This window comes from Calidris pugnax, unplaced genomic scaffold, assembly GCF_001431845.1.
Source record: "Calidris pugnax isolate Ruff unplaced genomic scaffold, ASM143184v1 scaffold41, whole genome shotgun sequence".
Classification (NCBI taxonomy): Eukaryota; Metazoa; Chordata; class Aves; order Charadriiformes; family Scolopacidae; genus Calidris; species Calidris pugnax.
In genome coordinates, this window is record NW_015094509.1 from 9,815,867 (window position 1) to 9,838,424 (window position 22,558).

The following is a 22,558-nucleotide window of genomic DNA, read 5'->3' on the forward strand; positions in this document are numbered from 1 at the left end:
TTTTTTTAAAAAAAAAAAAAAAAAAAAGAAAGAAAAAGCTGTCTTCTACCCTTCTAATGTGTGAATGGGTCTGTCTTTCTGCAATTTCTCCAAATAAGTTCAGGCTTATGGTCTCCCCTGTCCCCACACTGCCCCCAGCTAAGATTATACTGCTCGTCATCTTTTTTCTTAGTGAAATGGTATGTCCACTTTATCAGAGAATTTCGTTCTGTGTTCTGTTTTTCTAATTGTGGCATGGAAGGGAAGAACCTCTCTTCAGTTGTTTTTGAAGCTGTAGACTTCTATTTAAAATGTATCACTACATGTTGCTGCAGGGAAGCACATGATCTATCCTGTACAAAAACCCAGCACAGCTTTAGCAGTTTGCTTTTTGGTGCTTAGAGGACTTAAGAATACTGTACCTTCATACTGAAGCGCGTTTGTTCCCTGAAACCTTCTTGTGAACACGTTGTGTGATCCCAGTAGTGCCATGACCCACAGAGCATTTCACTATTTTTTTCTGCAGTAGACTACATCTATCAGAGAGAGTTTCTTGGGTCAAAAGTTGTAAGAATTTGTTTCCTCTCTAACCTGCTCTTCTAATACACTTACAAGAATATTTGTATTGCATTTCTTGGCTTTCTTGCGCTTGAGTCTTGTAGTTAAACTGTCATTTTGGAATGTAATGGGAATACTAGTGGGGTATGTAAAACCCTAAATTCAGCTAATTAAAATTTCTTGTGTCTGTGAATTTCATCTTGTATCATATTTTCTAATTATGAGCCATGTTTCCTGCTTCTGAATTCCTTAAGGTGAATAAGCTACATAGAAGCTCCAGGTGAGCAGGTGCCCTCAGTTCATTTATCTTTTCTGGGGCCATGTTTTACTATTTTAGAAGTCTGCAAAAATATTTTCTTTGTGAATCAGCTTCAATTAGCTGTATTAGGAAGGACATAACTCTGACATCTTGGAACCATCTGAGGTGGTTTCAGGAGTAGGTATGTAAGCTCATAAAATTCAGTAGTTTCTTGTGTTTGTTTTGGTAGTCTGCAGGGCTCTGTCTGTTTGAAGGAATGTTTCAGCAGAAATGCAGTTAGATGAAATGTGTTCAATTGAAATTAATAATTACTGAGGTGTTTTTCTTTTTTAATACAAGTTAGTGGAAGTATTAATTACAAATGATTTTTTGGTTGTCCTACTAGTTTTGTAACAATTTCTGTAGTTATATGCGTGCATAGGATTGAATTGATGGAAAAACAGTAACAGAAGTTTAATTTGCCAAATCTTTACTAAGTCGTTCTATCCACATTCATTTTCTTTTTGTTTGGTTGACTCAGTTGCTTATTTTTCCTCTTGCAGGAAGACCACGAAAGTTGTGGTTCCAGTTCAACCAACCGCAGTACCACAGAAAGCATGAAATCAGCAGTAAAACCACGACGAGTTCAGCAATCTGCTTCTCCTGACCCTGATTTACCTCCAGGTAATCCATAATTGTATTTCTCCTCTTCTTCCTCTCCTTGTAGAGAGAGGTGGGGGAGAGCATCTGTGATTCTCATTGGCCAATGTGGCCCAAACCACGGCATTTCAGAACCTGGATTGTATTTGAGTGATAGAAAATACCTAAATTTCATTCAGATGACCACGGTGTCTAAGTTAGACTATTAGATCTCTGTCCACCTACTAATCATGTAAAGGTGAGTGGAATACTTGAATATTATAAAATCAAACCAAATTGCAATAAAACATAGTTTATCCATATATCTTTTCCTTCCATTTTGTTGAATCCTTAAATGTATACAACTCATAGCACAAGACAGATTAGTGTGAAAAACATATTGTAGTGGTAGCGTGTTAGATTTTTATCCTCTGCTGCTCTGGTTCTCCTGTTTCAGATCACTCCGTTTTCTATTGCTCATTAGCTGCTCAGTGGTTCATATAAAGTTCTTTTCTTGTATGTTTTCAGAAAATTTTTATAATAGTTTTAAAGGTAGGATTTTCTGAGAGTAATAATTCTGAGAGATGTTTCTTATAAAGTCCTGTATCTACTGGTGGAGATGGTCACCTTTTTTCTGATAAGGAATTTTGCTCAGTTGAACTTGGAGATACTTAGATGATATAAAAATTCCTAAGGAACTGTATATCTCATTACTGTTGCCTCTGAGTTTGCACAAATATTTGAAGTATGAGGTGTTTTGTGTGGAAAAATTAAATTGGAGAGTACTGAAATGAATTGCAATTTTCCTTCTTGGGGCATGTAATCTTAGATGGGTTAAAGACATGCCAGTTTTGTTAGGCTTTTTCTTCTCTCTTTTCTTAACATAAAGCTTATCCTTGCCCTGAGTCAAAAGACAGCATTGATATTTAGTGTGTGGAATATTATGTACTACAGAGTATCATCTTGCTTTGAAATGGGTACTGGAGGAGCCAGATCTGGAGGCTCTCTCTGAGATCCTGTAAACTGGTGGCTTGGAATTGCGGGACTCTTGGCATCCACTGTTTCCTACCATGGACAGCGCTTCATCTCTGGAAGTTCCTTGGCGTTGGGTTGGTTGGGCCTCATCCGTGAACAACAGGAGTCAAGGGGTTGCCAAAGAGTCAGATGATTGTATTGCCTTCAGTGACACTTCTAGGATTTTGGTTCCTCAAGTTTGTTTCTGTCAGTGGTATCTGTGCGCCTCCCAGAAAGGTTTAGTCTTAGTGAAAGGCTGGAGGTCTGCTTATTGTAATGTTGACATCTGCTGAAGTTAAAACTTTCCAAAAGATGTGTTTCCACAGATCCAGATGCGCCATGTTCAGGGAAAATTGGTTTGTGTGTCATCTTCTATGAATATACTATATATACTATACTTAATGATCAGTGTGGTCACACAAATTGCATGTATTATATTTGCAGCAGCATAGCAAATTATCAGATCTGCTGCCTTCTTATGTTCCTGTTTGATAGATTCTGTAGATGTATTTTGTGCTTCTATGAAGCTATAGGGCACTATCATCTCCTTTGCTGTCATCACATTCCTTCTTCAACTGCATAGAGTATGTTGGTAGAGAGATCTAATGATTCAGAGAGAATTAGTGAAATCTTACCTCATTGAATGGACTGTAAGTTTCTTTCCACATGGCAAAGTTCTTTAAATACAGTTGGTTTTGGTTTTGGGTTTTTTTGATGCACAAATGACATTGCTTAATAGGGAGGTCCTATGTGGTAAACAGCCTCTGTGAGGAGTAGATTTTATTCTCTGTGGTACAGGATATGGCTTTGCTAAGCTTTAATTTTTCCTGGATTTTAGTAAGATGTTTAGTCATCTACTTAAATTTGGTTTAGTCTTTGGAGAATATAGGTATCATACTACTGTTGTAATTTGTTGAAAGGTTTATTTTCCTTTAGCTCTGTTGTGTTCTCAGAGATGGCACTAGACAGAGCTTAGCTGAAAAGGTAGCTTGGGTAACGACAGAGCACTGCTAAACTTAACATGTTTAGATGTGACCAGTCTGATGATATCAATTCCATTGAATCAATAGACCACTCTCAATTATAATGCTACGATATTTTGGAGAGCTGGATCTGAAACCGCATTTGTAGCTCTTACTTCACAGTGCAGCCTGATGGGTTTTGGGGAATTTGGAAAAAGCGTACATGTGGATTTTGTGGTACATCTCTGGAGAGAATTTACCCCTACGGATTTTCTGGTATTTTTAGTCACTTCATCATAGAGTACCTGAATTTTAGTGGCAAAGATAGTCATAGTGTTATATTTAAAAATTACAGGAATAAGAAGCAACTCCCACCTGTTTTCTCCCACTTGTATTTAAAACACAGACCCCCTGCCTTTTTTTCAACTGTCTTATACATGAACTCGCTGATGTTTTTGTTAGTTTGTTTTGAGTAGCAAGAATTACAGTTTAAATTAATTTTTAGAAAGACTGATCCTCACTCAAGAGAATCTGATTTTAGTATATTTGAAGCTAAACTTAATTAGAAAGCTGGTGCCTGTATGGTACTTCTAACAATATACTGCACTACTAGTTTGGAAATGTCTTCGCAGAAATGTGAAACAAAGTTTTAATGAAATCTCTGACCCCTGTTTCATTTGGAAGATATAATTCTGCTCACTCCTACACATTCATGCAAAAAGACACGCAGATGAGAGCATTGTTGCTCTTTTTCTGAGTAGTGCTGGAAGCTATCAATAGAACTTGCTTTTTTACTTTTCTGCTGTGATGCTGGATGTGTAATGTTTTTGTCGCTCACAGCAGGAAAATGTAAATTAGATTGACTTTGAAAGACCCTCGAAAGCAAAATATTGAAAGACTTTGGACTTGTGGAGTGACAGCTTCGCTTTCTTCAATGAAATTAGTAGCTGGCTTTAAAACCATAATTAAATTACTGGTTATGATTTTTATAGCTGTTAGTTATATAGTCTGCAAAATATTTCTGTGCTGAACTTAAGAAAAGCAACTAAATGCTTTTTGCTGGCTTCTAGTTATATACAGGCCAATTTACACTGCTGTAGTAATGTATATAAGTCTCTTATGCCCCTTAATTATTGAAATAATATGAATTCAGGAAACCATATGTATAACCTAAAAATATGTTACCATTTTTGGAAGTCAGGGAGAAAATTCATAAAAACAAGTTATTCCACATATTTTTCAGTAGATTTTTTTTTTAGAAATTTGACAGTACTAAGCTGTCAAAATTTTGACTTTTGCTACATTTCTGGATTTTCTGTTTCTGTAGACATTGTTCTAAAACAAGATTTCTTTTAAAATACAATTACAATCCTAATAAGGTGGCAGGAGATGTTAAAATGCTATTTCTGTCCTGCTGGAACTAGCTTTGCTCAAAGGGTTACGTATACTCAAGAATAGTATAACATGAAGCAAGCTGAGTTATGATAAGAAATGAGATATGTATTTTACAATTAAGATTTTAATATTGAAATGTTTTTAAAACATAGAAATGTACCTGATCAGAATCAAAATATTCTGCTAATGGTATCTGAAAGCATGTTTTTCACTTAATCAAGGAGGTGATTGGAGGCTTTGAATGCTAGAAAAGGAAAAATGTCTTATATCAACTGTGTAAATTTGCAGTTGTGGAACTTGAACTCACTTATGTAATAGTAAAACATTCAATATACTCTAAAGGGAAAAGTAATATTTGAGTGTGAAAACGATGAATAGTGAGAAAAAGCAGAGTAGAATGGAAGTAGCATCCTGAGTCTGCTTCTACTGATCTCGCAAGGTTTTGATGTTCATTTTCAATTTTATTTGAATTAAAATCGTTGATATAAATGAGTCTTAGTTTCGCAAGTTTCAGAAAATACTCCTGAAGCCTGTGGACTTAAACCTGTATCATTAACGGGCTTTTTTTCAGTGTAGTTGCCAAACTAGACCTCTATAGCATGTATTAAATGTATTTTTAGATAGAACATGAGTAATGTTGTAAATTTTAAAATATAGAAATTTTAAGGCTTGATTTTTTTCCAGCACAAATGAATTTGCTCCATAGTTACATTCAGTATACATAAAAGACATGACTATGGGTAGTATTTGATTTCTTTACCATACTGGTAAAATATGAGTGTTTACGGCATACTGGGAATTCACAGACGAGTTCATTTTTCCAATCACATTACGTCTGAAAAAATGTAAATGGATTTCTTCCCAGCAGGCTTCAGTGCAGGTGCTTACTATTTGGGTTGTTGACAGAAATTGATTTTGTTATACCTCACAGGGGTCTTACTGAGCATGCTGTGGATATATTAGCTTTTAGAATGAAAAGAAGTACTAGGCATATTAATGTTTAGTTAACTTTTAAAAAAATAGGTGAGGGGGCACATAGGCATAATGTATGCATACATGAAAAGTAACCTAGCAACTGGTGTTCACTTTTCAAAACCTATTTCTAAATAACTTTCAAGTAAAGAAGTCACTGTCATTAAAATTCTTTGTCTACAATAATCTAGTCCTTGATCCTTGTCACAAAAATTAATATTTTGCACTATATTATATTTCTAGTGTTTACAGGGTTTTTGCCCATAGTTTATTGCATTTCCAGGCTGCTGATTGACTTAATGGCCCTGGATGTTAAAGAGTTGAAAGTCCTGTGATTTTTTGGATAAGTTAAGGACAATAGTACTTTTTTTTTTTTTCAGTTTGATTTTAAAAAGAATGTACGTTGGAAATAGTGACCTTAGTAATAAATTAATTTGGCATGGTGTTTTCCCAATAACTCCTAAGAATTTGTTTTATTTTATAGGTTATGTTCAGAGTTTGATCAGGCGTGTTGTGAACAATGTCAACATTGTGATCAACAATCTCATATTGAAGTATGTGGAGGATGATATTGTTCTCTCAGTCAATATAACTTCTGCAGAATGCTATACAGTGGATGAGTTTTGGGATCGAGCTTTTATGGACATCTCTGGTGAGTAGATATTTGGTTTTAGGTATCACAGTGGGGGCACTCTTAAATTCATGAAGAAATTCACAAGTCTAATAAAAATGGCTCTGTATGTCAGAAGTGAGATACTTCCTGCCTGTTTTCATTTCTTACCAGTTTTTCTCTTCTTCTTTTTGAAAAGCCAATTATAATAATACAGATTGATTCTTAACCTGTACCTCTATGATCACAGATTAATATACAACAGGTTTTGAAGTCCCCTCTGCTCACATTTGCCGTTGTTCTGTGATTACATTTTACTTTGCACTCGTTGTTGGCAGTGAGTGCTTAGGCAATCTGTTTCTATTTTTGTGAATGAGCCAAGTTGTGAATTCATTTATCTTGTGAATGAGCATCTTAAGGTGTCCTGTTGCAATTGTTTGTGATGATCTTAACACTCTAAGCAAGCTGGCTAGAGAGTTAGTAAAACGTGCTGTAGCGTAGTGAGTGTAGCACACCAGTTGCATGACATGCTTCATTTAGCTTCACTTTTTCAGGAAAAAAGCCTCCCAAATTCTGGATTTTATCTTGATCTTCAATATCTGAATGTGTTGGTCTTTGAATTACAAATGTTCACCTGTAAGTCTAGGTGTTCTTAGTGACATCTGGTAGAGGTGGAATTTGGAGACAGTATTTTAAGATCATGCAGAAGATCTCTGGTAGAAGAGGGAGTTTGACTAATGAATTCCTGACCACCAGACCCATTTCTTTGTTCTGGCTAAAATTATTACAGACTAACATGACAGAATTACAAAATGCATTTCATGTTAAGATCACTATAATAGCTTTTGTTTACTTTGGAAGATTCAAAAGAAAACTGGAGCAAAATATGTAAGATTCTTTCTGGGAGAATAATGAGAATAATATTGGTCTTATGCTTTCACATGAAGCGGTAGTCTTATTTTATAAATAGATTCAAGTACAGTAAAGAGATTAAAATTTAAATTGGGTGTAACATATTTGTCCTCACTTTAAAGTATTCAGCTGAAAAAGTCTGTAACGTTAAATTATTCTCTAGTCACAAAAGCAAGTACTTTGCTGATGATTTAAAGAATTACCATGTGACTCTTATATTGTTTTCTTCTAGTTAAGAACATGTATGCATAACTTGTTTTTCTTACGCAATGTGTTTTTTTTAACCTATATACTTCTTTTAAAAGCCACCGATCTGGTACTGAGAAAGATGATCAACTTTTCTGACTGCACAGTATGTCTTGATAAGAGAAATGCTAGTGGTAAAATTGAATTCTACCAGGAACCTCTGCTGTACAAATGTTCTTTCAGGACTCGTCTGCATTTTACTTATGATAACCTCAACTCCAAAATGCCATCTATTATTAAAGTACGTATCCAAAATAGTTTTTTTTGCTATTCACTTGTGAAGTTTTTTTATGTTTTTCAGAATATACTTTGAAATTTAAAGTAAAATGAAAAGCTAATGCACTTGGGTTTTGCTAAAGGGTTTTTTTGATTGTGTTTTGTTCATATGATGCAATTATTCTGTGTACAGTAAGAACATGTAAGTAATACTCTCTAATCTTCTCTATTCTTCCTGAAGCTTTAAAAAAGAAAGCATAATAGAGGAAAAAAAAAATGTCTGCAGGTAATCTGTTAAATAAAAAACCCCAAATGTATGCTTCAAGGTGCTTCCAATGAGATGGAAAGGATTTTTTACTTACGTTATTGTTTCAAGTGTAGCTCAAACTCAAATAACAAGAAACTTCAGTTCACTATTTAGTGAACTGTGTGAAATGGGTTAGGAAGCCAAGCCCAGTCCCTAGTGAGCAGGGGTGCAATATTACTCGTGTTCATCTGTCACTAGGTGACATCTTCACATTTTGTAGTGCAGAAGCAAAGTGCTGAATTGGTAGAGAGACTAAACCATCTTTCACTCTTTTTTTTTCTTTGTTTCTTTTTTTTTTCCCCCTGCTCTGCGTAGTCATACATGTAAGCTTTGTCTTCCCTCCTTCTCTCAAAAAATCCCAGTGGTGCACATTTAATTAGTTGAGAACTATTTTAAATTAATACACAGACTTTATAGTAGGCTTTTCCCAAGTTTTAATAAAAAGCAATCTCCAGGTGCATGTACTGCAAAATAGTCAATTTTGAGATAAATTTTGATGGTCATTTCTCAAGGATATAATATAAAAATGTCACTCTCAGTTCGGAGGGCCACAAAGATGATCAGGAACACCTCTTCTGTGAAGACAGGCTGAGAGAGTTGGGGGTGTTCAGCCCAGAGGAGAAAAGGCTCCAGGAAGACCTTACAGCAGCCTTTCAGTGCCTAAAGGGGCTACAGGGGAGATGGGGAGGGACTCTTTAGGAGGGAGGGGAGCGACAGGGCGAGGGGTATTGGTTTTAAACTGAAAGAGCAGAGATTTAGATTAGATATTAGGAAGAATGCTTCTGAAGGCTAGATTACTGAATGCCAGCAATTTTTCTTTTGGTGATTTTTTTTTTTTTTTTTTTTGAGACAAAAGCCAGCAGCCCTCAATCTTTTTCTCCCAATCTATGAAGATCTTTATAATGAAAACTTTGATACTCTGTGTTGTTCACTTGGTGAAGCACATCTGTTTTTCAGTCTTGAGTGAAAGTTTCCAAGAATTCCACATTTGCAGTAGCATATGCTCTTTTGGTTTCTCTGTAGAGAATATTTTTATAACCTGTGTAATTTTGACTGAAATGTCTATTGCGAAGTTTTGGCCAAACTAATCTAAATGGATTTAATTAGAGCCTTCTTAAAGGAAGATAGTACTTGGATCTGTGTTTGTATGCTTTTAAACACTAAGCTCCTATTTTCAATTTTAGAATGAAAATAGTATATGTGGGGGAAGGTGGCAAAACACATTTAAAATGCTTAGAGTTTTAAGTTTTTGCTTTTCTTTTTGAAATCATCATGGGATGAGACAAGGGTGAGACAGATGAGCTGATTTGCACTGTGGATGTCAGTCCTGCCTCCCCCTGTTTGCAGCAGCACTGACATTTGTCTGACCTGTCAGTCATCTAAGGCACCTCACTGTGTTGACAGAGAGCTGCACAAGAAGAAATAAATAGTTTTCCGCTGCTTTTAGTGAGATGGGTCAAGTTAACTGAGAGGCAGGTGAGTTCTGCTGGCAATGTAAGAGCAGGATCATGATGAGAGGGTAGCACAATACAAGAAATCCAGGAGTATAACAGAATTTCAATTAAGCCACTATATAATTATGTTCATTGCATGCAGTGCTACCTGGTGTTCCTGTCTTTCACTATGACATATGCCCCTTGTGTGACTTTTAAAGAGGCTTCTGGCAAAATAATCTTTTTTTTTTCCTTTTTTTTTTCCAAATCTTGAGACAGTTATTTGCTCCTTATCCTTCGTGTTGTTCATCTGCATGGAAGAGACTTACTATTGACAACTTTTAATCAACTGGCCCTGAAAAGTTGATATTGAAGAATTAATTTTTAATTTCAGAAATGTTTCTTAGGATTTTGCATGCTATTTTCTTTCAGACAGTTTTAAGTAATAGCTGAATTCTGATATATCTAAAATCTTTGCTCTAGTCCATATAAATGGCTGATATGATGTCACTTATTCTGTATGACTAAGGCTGTGGCTTTATTAATGAATTTACTCATATAAATTTATTACTGAACTATTATTAGCATATTTGCATGTTTTTATACAAATATTTTACTACTGTATTTTTACCTGTCCATGTACAATACTGATTAAAAAAATCATTTTTCATGTTTCTTGAGTGGATTTCATTAAGGCCAATGCTGATGTGTAGTTACTTTCCATTTCCATTATTCTCACCCACAACATTTAGAAACTGGATCTGGAGCTAGAAACATGTCTAATGTTACAGACAATAATCTTAGTAAAATAATTTTATTTTATGCAGGTCTTACTACAATGAAAGGTAGCTTTCTTATCAAGGCTGATTTTGTCTTTATAGTGTGATCACATACTTATAAAAATATTCTAAAGTATTGAATAAAATAGCTAAAATATTTAAAGCAGGATATATTTTCATCTCAGTAACTGCAGTCTTTACAAAACTTTTTTTCATTTAGAGAAAAATGCTTAATTGCACGTTTGAACTGAAATATCCAGAGAAGCTGGTTTTCTGTGCTTCAGTTGGATTGAATCCTTTCTGGCCCCGTTACTTGTCCACTGGCAACAATGTTGGGAGTGGGAAAGAATCAAAATGAAGGACCCTGTATATTAAACCCAATATATCTAGGCTTTCTTTAGCATGCAGAGATTTTTATGAAACTGTATAATGAAAATGCAGTAAATGTTTTATCAGATGTGCTTATGTGACATATTTTAGAAATTACTTCAAAAGCATTTGTAAAAAAAAATAAAATCTTACATATACATCTATGTATGCAAAATATATTACATTTGACTTTTTAACCTAAAGGTCTGCAGCCTTCTTCAACCCAAAGAGTGTATGTTTTTGGCACCCTTTTGCCTTGTGTTGTATCACAGCTTTTGTTTTTAGACATTCAAATGCATGTACAAAACGAGTATGGAGTTGTATGGTTTAAAAGTTGCCTCTAATGATGACAGAGCTTAGTTATTATTTGCTTTTGTTCTCTTCATGTTATAGGTTCACACATTAGTTGATAGTTTGAAGCTTTCAATCTCTGATCAGCAGCTTCCTATGTTTATACGTATAATGCAGCTTGGGATTGCTCTCTATTATGGAGAAATAGGCAACTTCAAAGATGGGGAAAGCGAAGATTTGATTTGTCACAGTAAAGATATGTTGGGAAATATCACAGGTAAATGCAACTTTTACTTTTTAAAAGAAATGTTAAAGACATTAATCTGTTTGATTTTTACAAATACAACTGGCCAAGGCTAGTCATTGCAAAGTATCTCAGGAGTCAACAGTTTATTAGAGAGGCAGTTCATTGTGCTGGGTAAGTATGCGGTGCTCTAACATCTTCTTCATGTTATGTTCTGAAAAGTATTCTGATAGTCCTGACTAAACTGAGGTTAAACTTTATCTAAAAAGACCATTTTTAGAGTTGTGATGCAGTAGGTGCTGTGGATTTATCCATCACTATGTTGTGCAACAAGGCACCTGTCCTTAGGCAACTTTGACTTTTCTGTTTTATTTAGTTCAAATGTGGCTGCTGCCAGTTTCAAAATGACGTGTTTTTCCATCTTGCTTTGAAACATGTTACTGAGAATAGATCTATCAGCATTTGTTCTAAACAGCAAAGCATTACTTCGCACTATGTTTTCAGTAGTTCTGTCCTTTTCATTGTCTAGCCTCCTCCGGTTTTTGTTTTTGTAAAACATGTATTCCCTCTTCTAAATCATCTTTCATGGGAACCTACTGTGACAAGATATTTTGCAGAGCACTGTACTGATTGAGGGGTGAAGTCTCTTTACCTTCCCATCTGCAGCTTCCTAAATATTGCTATTAGAACAGTGATGTGCTTTGAGACGTGAAGCTTTTACTCCAGCCTCAATTTTATGTGGCTTTGCTAGGACCTGCCAACTTTGCTACTGTATCTTTATTTTTTTCTAGTTGTATCATGTTATGTATTTGAGTGTTGAGGTTATGTGTCAGGTGAATTACTAGGAATATGGCGCAACAAGAAATGCATATAGGTGCTTAGTTTATATTAAAATCTAAGGGAAATAAAATTTCTAGGTAGACATTAGAACTTAAATACTCTATACTTCTATTCATTTCTATGTAAAATTGGAACAGAACTTTCAAGAGTCAAGCAGTCATATTGACTTATATGACACTATTTTGTTCAGTAATTTAATTAGGAATGTCATGATCTTGAACATCTAAACTTGAATCTGAAGTTCTTGTAATGTATCAGGCACTAAATAAAAGAGAAAAGGGAGGATGGACTGTCATTCCGAATTTTCTTGGGTTTATGTTTTTGTAGAGCAGAAGTTAATTTACTTGGCAAAACAGGGAACTTCTTTAGAGATTTGTGTTTTATTTTTTAATCTCCTCAACAAATAAGTTTTGGATATTTTTCCAAGGTTAATTTGGATCTGGGGGCATAGGAAGAGATATTTACTACACAGCCAAGAGCATGCTAACTTCTAGAAAATTCTTGGAAATATAGGTGAGGGTGATGCAGCACTCTTAAGCTATACTTGTGTTTATAGTATTACAATGGTTTTGCGTAAACTACTAAATTAATTCATTTTGTTCTGTTTAAGAAATACACAATTTCAATTTACATAAGAAGTTTATAATCTTTTTTGACCCTGTGTTGCTGTCTTCTCTGGTTTCAAAGAAATACATTATTGGAAAAGTGACAGCAGTGGAAATTTCTTTGCCAAAATATAGCCTTCAGTGTTGGTTGGCACAGATAGCCATTTCACTGTCGTGCCAGATGTAGGATTCTCTGTCAAGCTCCTGCTATGTGGAACTGAGCAAATAAATAGTTCGCTTGCTCAAATAGTTTTTTGTATTAGAAATTATTTGCCTTACAAGGAATGTGGAGTATGTTACATAAGACATATGATTAGAAGTAATTAATTAATGTTCTGAAAATATTAATTTTCTCCTGAGACCTAAGCGTACAGATTTTAGAAAAATAATTGATGTGCATTTTAAGAACTTCCTCCATGTAACCAAAGTTTTAATTGTACTATTTGCAGGAGAAAGTGTGAAGAGCTTTTCTATGAAGAGTTGCATTACCCTTGCTTTCAGAAAGAGGGTTATCTTTGTATCATGAATGTCTTTCTTTTGTTCCCATCAAAGTTCATCCAAATTTGACCAAGTTTTCATGCCATAGAGAATTATGATGTATTTAAAGTTGCTTGAACTGTGTAGCTGGGTTCCCAGAGCTACTGAGGCGAGTAGGACCACTTGAATATAGGAAAGACAGCGAAAGAATAGAGAAATCATTTAAGTCAATATGAGAACAGCTGAGATCTGGTAGCGAGTGAGTTTCATATGAAAAGATGTAAGGATTGGAGACAAAGATTAGCAGAGCAGCGAGAAGAGTGGAATGAACAGCTGTAGCTGTGGAAGAGGATGGAAGTTGGATAGGAGAGGTATGCAGGTTTCATTTGTTTAGTTTCTTTTGGTTAGGATGTGAGATGGCTGGTGAAACAGCTATATAGTTTAAGCGAAGATTAAGATTAAAATGAAAGGCGTCTGCCTTCAAGTACTCAGTCTTTTCTGCATCTGGAATGGCATTTGAAATTCTTCTGTCCAAATATGAGTAAAATATTTGGTAATGTGTATCTTGTCATCCTTATTTCTAATGTATGTCCTCAGGAAGGGTGAACTGCAATTGCTGTCTGTAAATCTCATTCGTGTTCTTTTTTTGATCAACTGTGAACATGTCTTCCTAGTTTTTCATAAAATAGCCATCTCAAAAATAAATATCTTATAACTTCACATTGATGCACACAACAGTTGTCAACAGGGCCAGAAATTAGATGAAGATATTTTGCCACATACAGGCTAAACCTGTTACCAACTTTTTCCTTCATACCATTTATGCTTGTTTCCTGCGTAGAGTTTCAAATATGTGTAGGCCTACCAGACACAAACGTGTGCACATGCATGTACACACACAAATAAAACTCTTAAATATCTAAAGGTTTTTTTCCTCTTGTTCAGTACAGTTAAGCAGCAGTGCCAAATTGACATTAACCAGGTTACCATCAGTTTGTGAGTTTGCTTTTTTTTTTTCTTCCGGCTTCATATTTTATCTGTGTCTGAGAAAGGGGGGGGGGGAACCAAAAAAAAACCAAACACTTTCTTAGCACTTCATGATGCTTTTGTTATCTAAATTTCCAACCTCAGATTTGAACTTTTCTGAGGAAACTTTGAACATGCTACTATTTTCAGAAAAAAATATATAATCAAGTACAATAATAAATGACATGTATTATCTGCTGAGCCACATTTTTTTCCCAGGAGTAGCACTTCATGAAATCTAAGACTAATTCCACTGGAATCGTGCCTAAATTTTTCACAGTTTAATAATGTACAGACCTCCTTTGCAAATTATATTTTTATAATTCTTTGAAAGGGTTCTGAAGATTCATTAAGCAGCTTAACCCAGTATTTATTAGTAAGCAAACCCCACCCTTTCAGTTGAAAGAATTTACTGGTTTCGGTTATCACTAATTCTTAGTCTTTTGGTTGGACCTTATTTTTATTTTTTCATAGTTAACAGAATAAAATCAGTCACCTGTCTGTGTCTGAGTATTCCAGCAGCAGATTGTTCTTGTATACCCAACCGTAATACCAAGACTTTAGGTTTGGCAGCAGGATAGCCTGTGTCATGAACATATGTTTTGCTGCTTGAGTAAAATCTGCTCCGATTCCGTTATGTTGAAAGCATTCCAAGTGCACGGGTAAAATTACAGAAATACAGGTACAAATTCACTTTAGTTGGTATGTAAATTCACTTAGTACTGCATGCATACTGGATCATGCTCTTGCTCAGGGCTGGACAGGCCTTTTGCTTCAGAGGGTTTGAGGGCTGCCTCAATTGGGGTTTGGATGTCTGTACTGGTAGTGCGAAGGAGAAAATTGATGTGTTTCAGTGCAGACAGATACAGAAGTGAGAAGGGTTTGGACAAGAGTCTGTGGTAGAACCGTATTTGTGGCAGGCTGGGATTTGAGAATAAACTTTTGGTTTGTGGTGGAAAAATTGGCTAATATAACTAGAAATGAAAACCATTTAGGCGTGAAAAAGGACAAGAAACCAGGAGGCAAGAGAGAGCTGGAATTTAGTTGGATGGGGTTGCTGAGGTTGATGATCTGAGGCTGAAATACTAGAACTGGTTAAGTAAAGAATGATCTGAGAGGTTTGAAGAACAGAAAAAATGCTCAAGCAGAGCAAATCTAGCACTCGCTGGGCAGAGGAATACAAGCAGTGGACTAGAAATGAAAAATCGCATGGGTGAGGGAGGGTGCAGGGCAGGCGGACAGACAGCTGAGATGAGTTTGCGTGGTGATGTTAGGAGATGCTGAGTATGAAGCTTGGGAAAGATGTGAGAAGCTGGAATCATGAGCAGCATAAGCTACTGAGCTTCTGAGAGTGGTTTTAACAGTTCCAGGTGCTACCTCCTCTGAATGATTGCCTTGAGATTCTGTATTATGATAGTGTTTTGGTTTTTATTTTTTCATTAAATGAAATAGATGGCAGATCTAATTCCAGTATAGAAAGCATGTTTCCCAGGTGTAAAATGGCAATAATAACAGTACCATTCCATCCCAAAGGAACATTGTGAAATTCTCTAATATTTGTAAAGCACATTGACCCTGTCATGATCTTTAAAAAAAGTGAAGTGAAAATAAAGAAGGCCTTTGTGAACGTGAGTAGTTAACACTTTTACAACACTAAACAGAATAAAATGTTACATAGATACTATAAAACTCAATTTTTTAATGGGCTAGAGTGCTCCTTATTGAACGTTTGGTGGTAGGAACAGTAGCATGGGTAATTTTCGGGGATACGAATGGAACAAAAAGCAGATCAAGAGAATTGAGTTCAATATATTGCCAGCTTTGGGCTGAATATGAGATTTCAGTTGACTGAGAAAACCAGGTGCAAATAATTTTTGACAGGGAGAAATCCTATGTGAGCATTAGTTGTTGGAGAAGGAATTGACTGTACAGTATTCTATTCGGATAAAAATGGGCGAGCTGAAAGAGATTTGTTTATCCATGCTTGCCTGAGGAAAAGTGGCTGTGCACTGTGTTAAAGAGTTTGGGTAGAGGTGAGTTATTCCTAAACAGTGGAGAAAACGATCCCCAGTTTGACATTATTTTGTCAGGATAAAAGGTTGTATAGGCTAAATTGCACTTCCCTGTGTATTTTTCTTGTCCCTATGCTTTTTGTCTGTCTTCTTTTGAGGGTTAAAGAGATGGTTAAAATACATACGATCTCTGTACCTGAGTACATAATACTTTTCCAGCTCGTTATATTTTCATGTGTTTTGTGGGGTAAATGGCTGGTGCAGTAAACCCCACAGTCTTTTTTTTTTCCCTCCAGTCATTTAGCTCCATTATTGGAGTTTCTTCCTGGCATATATACTTTGGTATCCTCCCAAAGAATAGTAGGTGTAGCTGCAGTTTTTATTTCTTGTAAATTACAAGACTGTAAAGATGCTGCATAGACAGACACCTGCGAAATGGGGCTTGTGGGGTCAGTGTGTTGTGCAGCCGTTTAACAGCCAGCACGACCCTGAGTAAGGTTGTTGTTGGCATCTGTAATGATGCAATGTGACCGGTTGCTCAGATCCTATATGCTGAGGATGGGTAACAAGCTCGTTGTATGGAGATGGCCAGATTTCATTAAGTTGGAATAAATGTTTTGGCACATAGAATTGCTTATGTCTGTTAACATCAGTTAAACGAGCAGCAGTTAAAATGAGTAGCAAATTAAAACAAAAAAAAAAGAATTAAAATTAAATCTTCCCAAATTTTAAAGTTCCTAAATTGGGGAGATTAAATTTGTTTATGTAATATATTTTTTATTGCTTTAGGAACTATAACCTTTTTGTGGAGAGCTAGATCTTTATGAATACCTTTTAAACATCTATTTTATGTGGTCTTGCCATTTTCTTTTTTTTCTTGAAAAACATTAATGCCCTTTTTGTAGTATAGACCCCAGAAATGTGATTAAATCTTTGAAAGGCATGAGTCATAGGTTGATTTTGTATTTTTTTTTAAATTACACAAAAGCTTAAGTATCAGCCCAGTTTTTCTGCTGCTGATCTTAAAAGTAATTTAACGTAGATGGTAGAATGCAAGCTTTTTTTTTAAGGCTTCTAGGGAGTAAAGTATATTTCCAACTCATCAGCTTGATTTTCGGATTGGCATTGTCAGACAATGAACACCTTCCTCTCTCTATTTGGTATCTGTACTTACATACCACTTTGAGATTAATTGTCCTGTGATGTGTATCTCAACCCTAAGGTACTTGCCTTTTTGTTGTGATATTTAATATTATTTAGTCTCCTTTGCCATGAAAATAGATCCCCTACCTCTTGTCCCAGGTGTTTTATAATCACTGCCACTTGTTTTGTAGCTCGCCCTTAACTAACTCTTATATCTGCTTCTCATTTTATTGAGATTGGCATATTGTTTAAATAATTGGAATTTTAAAATAACTTATTAGCAACCCCAGGTAATATCATGGGGAACACCTTAGAATAATTACTGGTGTTATTTCAGCACTTTTGGCATCATTCCTTATCGGGGGTTTTCTTAAGAATTTGGAAGGTGATTCGTTTTCTCCCTCCTTATCCATCAGTTCTTTGCTAGGGTAGGTAGTTTCAATTTACAATAAAACAAGACAGGTAGACTAGGAGTATGCTTGGGGAAGTTTGTTTAATAGATGGAGGTACATACCATGAAGAAGCAGGCTCTCTATAGAGAGAGTCAAACCTGAAACTTTTCTATGTTCCAGTCATATTGCATATCTGGTGGGCTGTGCAAGTCAGCAGTGAAAGGGAGCTACGATTTCTTTCCTGGATATACATTTATCTATAAGGTGGGAGGGTATTCTGATCTAGTAGGATCCAGAGTTTGGAGTTCAAGGAAGATGCCGTTCTTGATGCAGAAATAAGAAGAAACACTTAATCTTACTATTTGCAGTACTGGTTCCTGGCTATCTGAATCACTGTACTGGGTTGTCTTGTGTAAAATAAGTGTGATACCTCTTAAATGTGTAAAAGTACTGTCATTTGAGTGTATGACTTTGTTATAATATTGTATCCATGTTACAATTGTGATGGCATCAGATTTTCAACTAGAAAGTGTTGGAGGTACATCTGTTTTCAAAAGGAGATGCAGAATACCTTTCAGACTACAGTTTGGTACATAGGATTTTAGTTTCTGCTGGTGTTGGTGTCATTTCCAGTTACGTGCAATCGCCTTCATCGATACTGCTGTGCTAGTGTAATGCGTATGTGATACATCATGAGACACTATTTTTAATATGTACTGTGAAGTAAAACTAGTTGAACATCAAAAATTTAAGCTACTATCATCGTAAATATTATGAGTTGTCTTGTGGCAGTCAATTTATTGTATTTCTATGGTTTAGATCCAAAATGAACATCTTCTTTCAAATAAAATTCAGTTTGGCAACACAGCCACTGAGTAGTGTAAACATATTGGGGAGAACTTTTACAAACATTGAACTTGGTCTTTTTTTCTGTATGTTAGTAATTTCTGTGCATTCCTTTATGTAATTAATACCTGCAAAGGAAAGTTATAAGAAAATATTTATTACTCTGAAAGCATGTGTGTTATTACATTTGAGATTCTTCAAGAACAGTTCATGCTGCAAGGACAAATTTAAGGGCTATTGCATTCTCAGGGTCAGCACCAAAACTGTTGTTATCGACCGGATAACTCTGGTTCCTTGCAAATTTCTCTTTTTTTTTTTTTTTTTTTTTTTGTTTTTTTTTTTTTTTATTTTTTTAATTAATATGTATTTCTTACAGCAGCTTCGTAAGACCTCTCCATGGCCTTGTCAAATAGGGTTAATGTTTAACAGCTTTCCATTTTATCAGTGCTTTCTTTGTGAGCTTTAAAATAAAGCCCTAATGTGTCACAAATGTTCAAGATACAACTTCACCGAAGTTACAGGATTACTTCAGGCCTGAACCAATGTCTTTTTTTTTTTTTCATTTGGATTCAATAATTTTAATTCATCTGGGGAAAAGTGTTCCTTTTGGTTTCTTTCAAATTTTTTTTTTTTTTTTTTTTTTTTTTTTTTGGTTTTGTTTGTATTCATTATTCGTAATTAATGATAATGTCAGCTATGATTTTGCAGTAGTTTCTTTAGGTTATAGCAGGTAAAATACGGATGAGGAAATGAATTTTATATCTGCATTATTTAGTGATACAAGAATGAACATCTACAGCTGTGTTCTTGAAGTAATTACGAAGTTTCATTTATGCAGTTTCATGGTTGATTCAACCAGATGAAAAATTATGCTATTGCCAGCAGGGATGGCGATGCATTCCCTCCCTCTTCCCCTGGTGCTAGCACTTGTATTTATGTTGCCACAGGCTAAGCTGGATCAGCCTTACCTGGCTGAAATCTAACACAGGAAGAAAAATAAATAAATGCAAAGAGAGTAATTTTCTACTGGGTTAGTTCCAGACTTATGGTGAGAGATACCAGACTCTCAGAGTTTCCAGACTCTTAGAGATAAGCATCTCATACCCTTTAAAAGAAAGGATAGTGTATTTCTGAAGATCAAACTTGATTTGAACATGGAAACAGTGAGATGCAATCATACTGCAATCTTGTAATTTATATAAAATGTATTTCTTAACTGGAGTCACTGTCCTACAGCATGAAGCAAGATTGTTCCAGTGTGATCTCAGCTATGGGTAGCTAGCAAGAATGGATTTAGAAACTTGATGAGTAGGAGCATTTTGTCCTTTAACAAACTGCTGTATGTAAAGCATAGGAGTTTTATCATTATATTTCACTATCCTATAAGTTTGCAGTTGATGTAGTGGTCTGCATAGTTAGTTAAAACCAAAGAGGCTTTGCGTTTCCAAAGTACATACTCCCCTTCATGCACAACTTGTTATAAAGGTATTTACATTATGCTTTGAAGCGTTTGGAGGATGTTGTGGATTGCTTACAAGGCTGATGTGAATTTGTTCCAAAGTTTGACTGTTGATTACATAATGGTTGTAGTAGTTTTAATGTAGTGAGAGAAGATAGGTGTATCTTTCTCTTTTTCTGTCTTCTGTCTCACAGCAGATAGATATCACAATTTTAGTCTAGCTGCTCTTCTGTCTTATTTTAATGGCTTCCAAATACTAATATTATAAACCAAACTATTATTTGGCATCTTTTACTGTTGTCTCTGTGCATAAATGTACTGCAGCAAAGAGGTATGCTAAATGATGGCTGAATTTTATGGCTATGTAGACCGAATGTTATGCATGACCTAGGTCCTACACCTCCGGATTTTCTTCTCTTTTGGCAGACCTTCTACCATTTCTTCTGTCCTTGCCAGCAATGGTCTAGGCTAAGCTGCTCGAGTCATGCTCCATATGAATTCTTTTTCCTTCTACATCTGACAGTTCTGCCTCTTAGCCATTTCCAAGACTTTATGTGCACCTCTTCTGTATTTCCTGTGTTTCAAAATTTACATTTGGATTGAAATCTGATCTCTGACACTGTTGTGTAGCGAGAGCAGGAAGGAAGCTTGCATTACCCTTGTGGGAGGAGATGTCCTTGCCTCCAAGCGTGTGCAGAAAGTTCTCACGAGTGTTTTTTCTTATGCTTTCTCCTATTGCGCAAGTGTATAAATAATTAGACTAAAAGACTAACTAGACTAAAGACTAAAACTCTAACACTTGCAAGAATGGGTCCTCTGAGATAAAAAAATAGCTAAATAGAAATGGAATATGCCTATTTCCACTCTCAGTTAAATAATACATTCAATATTGCTCCCCTGTGGGAACAGTTCTGCATCCTGTACTACCTGTGGTAACTCTGAAGCAGTCAATACTCCCCGAGAGTCCTAGAAGAGTGGTGATGAAGGCGAAGTTATTTGTGCTATTTGTACATGCACAGTGTTACTCATTTGGATCATGAATCTTTGACTTGTACCTTTGTGGAAATCCTTGTTTTGTTCTGTATGCTTTCGCTAATATTTTCACAGAAGACCAGCATTTGTTTTTTTTTTTTTGACTCACAGGTTACATACCAGCTTTTTTGAGTGCAGGTAAACCTGTGTCTTTCATACTTGAAAACCTGATTTTTAGACAAGGTTTTTCAACCTTAATTTTTGGATCTGTGTTGTGTTTACATTTTCTTTATTATGGTGTTTGCAACTGAAGTCCTTTTTTATTTAATTTTCAATCTGAAAACTATAAGATTTTAATATGTGCTTATTTAGTAGGGTTCAATTTGCAACTTCGGAAGGGCTTTAATGAAAGAAGTCTTGCAAGCATGTGGTATAGATGACAAGTTCTTGTCTCGTTGCAAATGTATGATAATAAAACTTTTGCAAAGATCCTTAATATTTTTTGGAGGAAGATGTTAATGAATCAAACAAGTGTTTAGAAAATTATATTCAGAAAGTTAAAATTTATACTTATTTTCTATCATTATAAATCCAATATCAGTGAATAATATGTGGAATATTGTCCTAGGTAAATTTCACATGCTATAATTTTGAGTAAAATAAATTAATTTTCAAGCATGGTTGATTTGAAATTTGACTTTTTGTTCTAAAAGGTGTGGAAGATGAAACAAGCTCAGTAATGCAATACCCAACACAGTATATCAATCAAGATCCTTATTTGCATCAAGACGATGACCAGCAGCAAGGATGGGTTTCTTGGGCTTGGTCTTTTGTTCCTGCTATTGTGAGTTATGATGATGAAGAGAATGATTCTAGTGGAACTAGTGATGGAACGGCGCTACATCAGCAGAAATCTCAGTCCCTCAAGGATCCAATTATTTCAATTGGGTTTTACTGTACAAAGGCGACAGTGACTTTTAAGGTAAGTATTTCTCTGTGTTGTATAGGATTTATTTGGCTTGTTGAGAAAGTGCTTAAAGATTATCTGCATGCTTGTCTACTGTTTTATTTGAGAAGAAATATTACAGTAATGAATAACATAAAATGTTGATAGTTCCTCTTCCATCATAATGTATTGTTAATTACAGTGTGAGGTGGTTTTGCTATTTGAGGTGGAATTTGCATACAGATATATTAATTTTAAATAGAAACTACTTGATTTACTTAAATTAATATTTTTGATGGGAGAAAAAGCTTAAAAGTTTTTCTATGGATGTCTATCACAGTATTCTACCCGTCTAACATTTATGTAAATATACTTCTTTACAAAAAACTTTTAGCTTCGTATAGCTTGTGAATTGGAAGTATGTTTTTTCTTTTTTTAAACTATAATACGTGCAAATATGACTTTAAATTGATAATGTTGAAATTATTTTCCATGGGTTGGAACTGAATTAAAGAAGGAATAAATTGCACGTATACTCTGAGCTATAAATTATGTATGTAGAGAAAGATTTAAGTATTTTCTGTTATCAAACCATAAAACAGTTGCTGGGCTTCTCTCTGTTCCTTTTATAAGCTTGCAGAAGGCAATATGGAGAGCCTGAATAAGATACTGAGAT

At 35.3% G+C, this 22,558-nt stretch overlaps 1 protein-coding gene across 8 annotated transcripts in view; it reads left to right on the forward strand.

Annotated features, from left to right (window-relative positions):
* The window catches only part of VPS13B (vacuolar protein sorting 13 homolog B (yeast)), a 461,850-nt gene that overhangs the window by 37,575 nt on the left and 401,717 nt on the right, over window positions 1-22,558 (forward strand). For all 8 annotated transcript variants that reach the window (XM_014965404.1, XM_014965406.1, XM_014965405.1 and 5 more), the window contains exons 3-7: window positions 1,339-1,459; window positions 6,242-6,409; window positions 7,585-7,766; window positions 11,023-11,197; window positions 21,650-21,918. In XM_014965404.1, coding sequence (XP_014820890.1) covers window positions 1,339-1,459; window positions 6,242-6,409; window positions 7,585-7,766; window positions 11,023-11,197; window positions 21,650-21,918 — 915 coding nt within the window. The remainder of the gene's footprint in view (window positions 1-1,338; window positions 1,460-6,241; window positions 6,410-7,584; window positions 7,767-11,022; window positions 11,198-21,649; window positions 21,919-22,558) is intronic.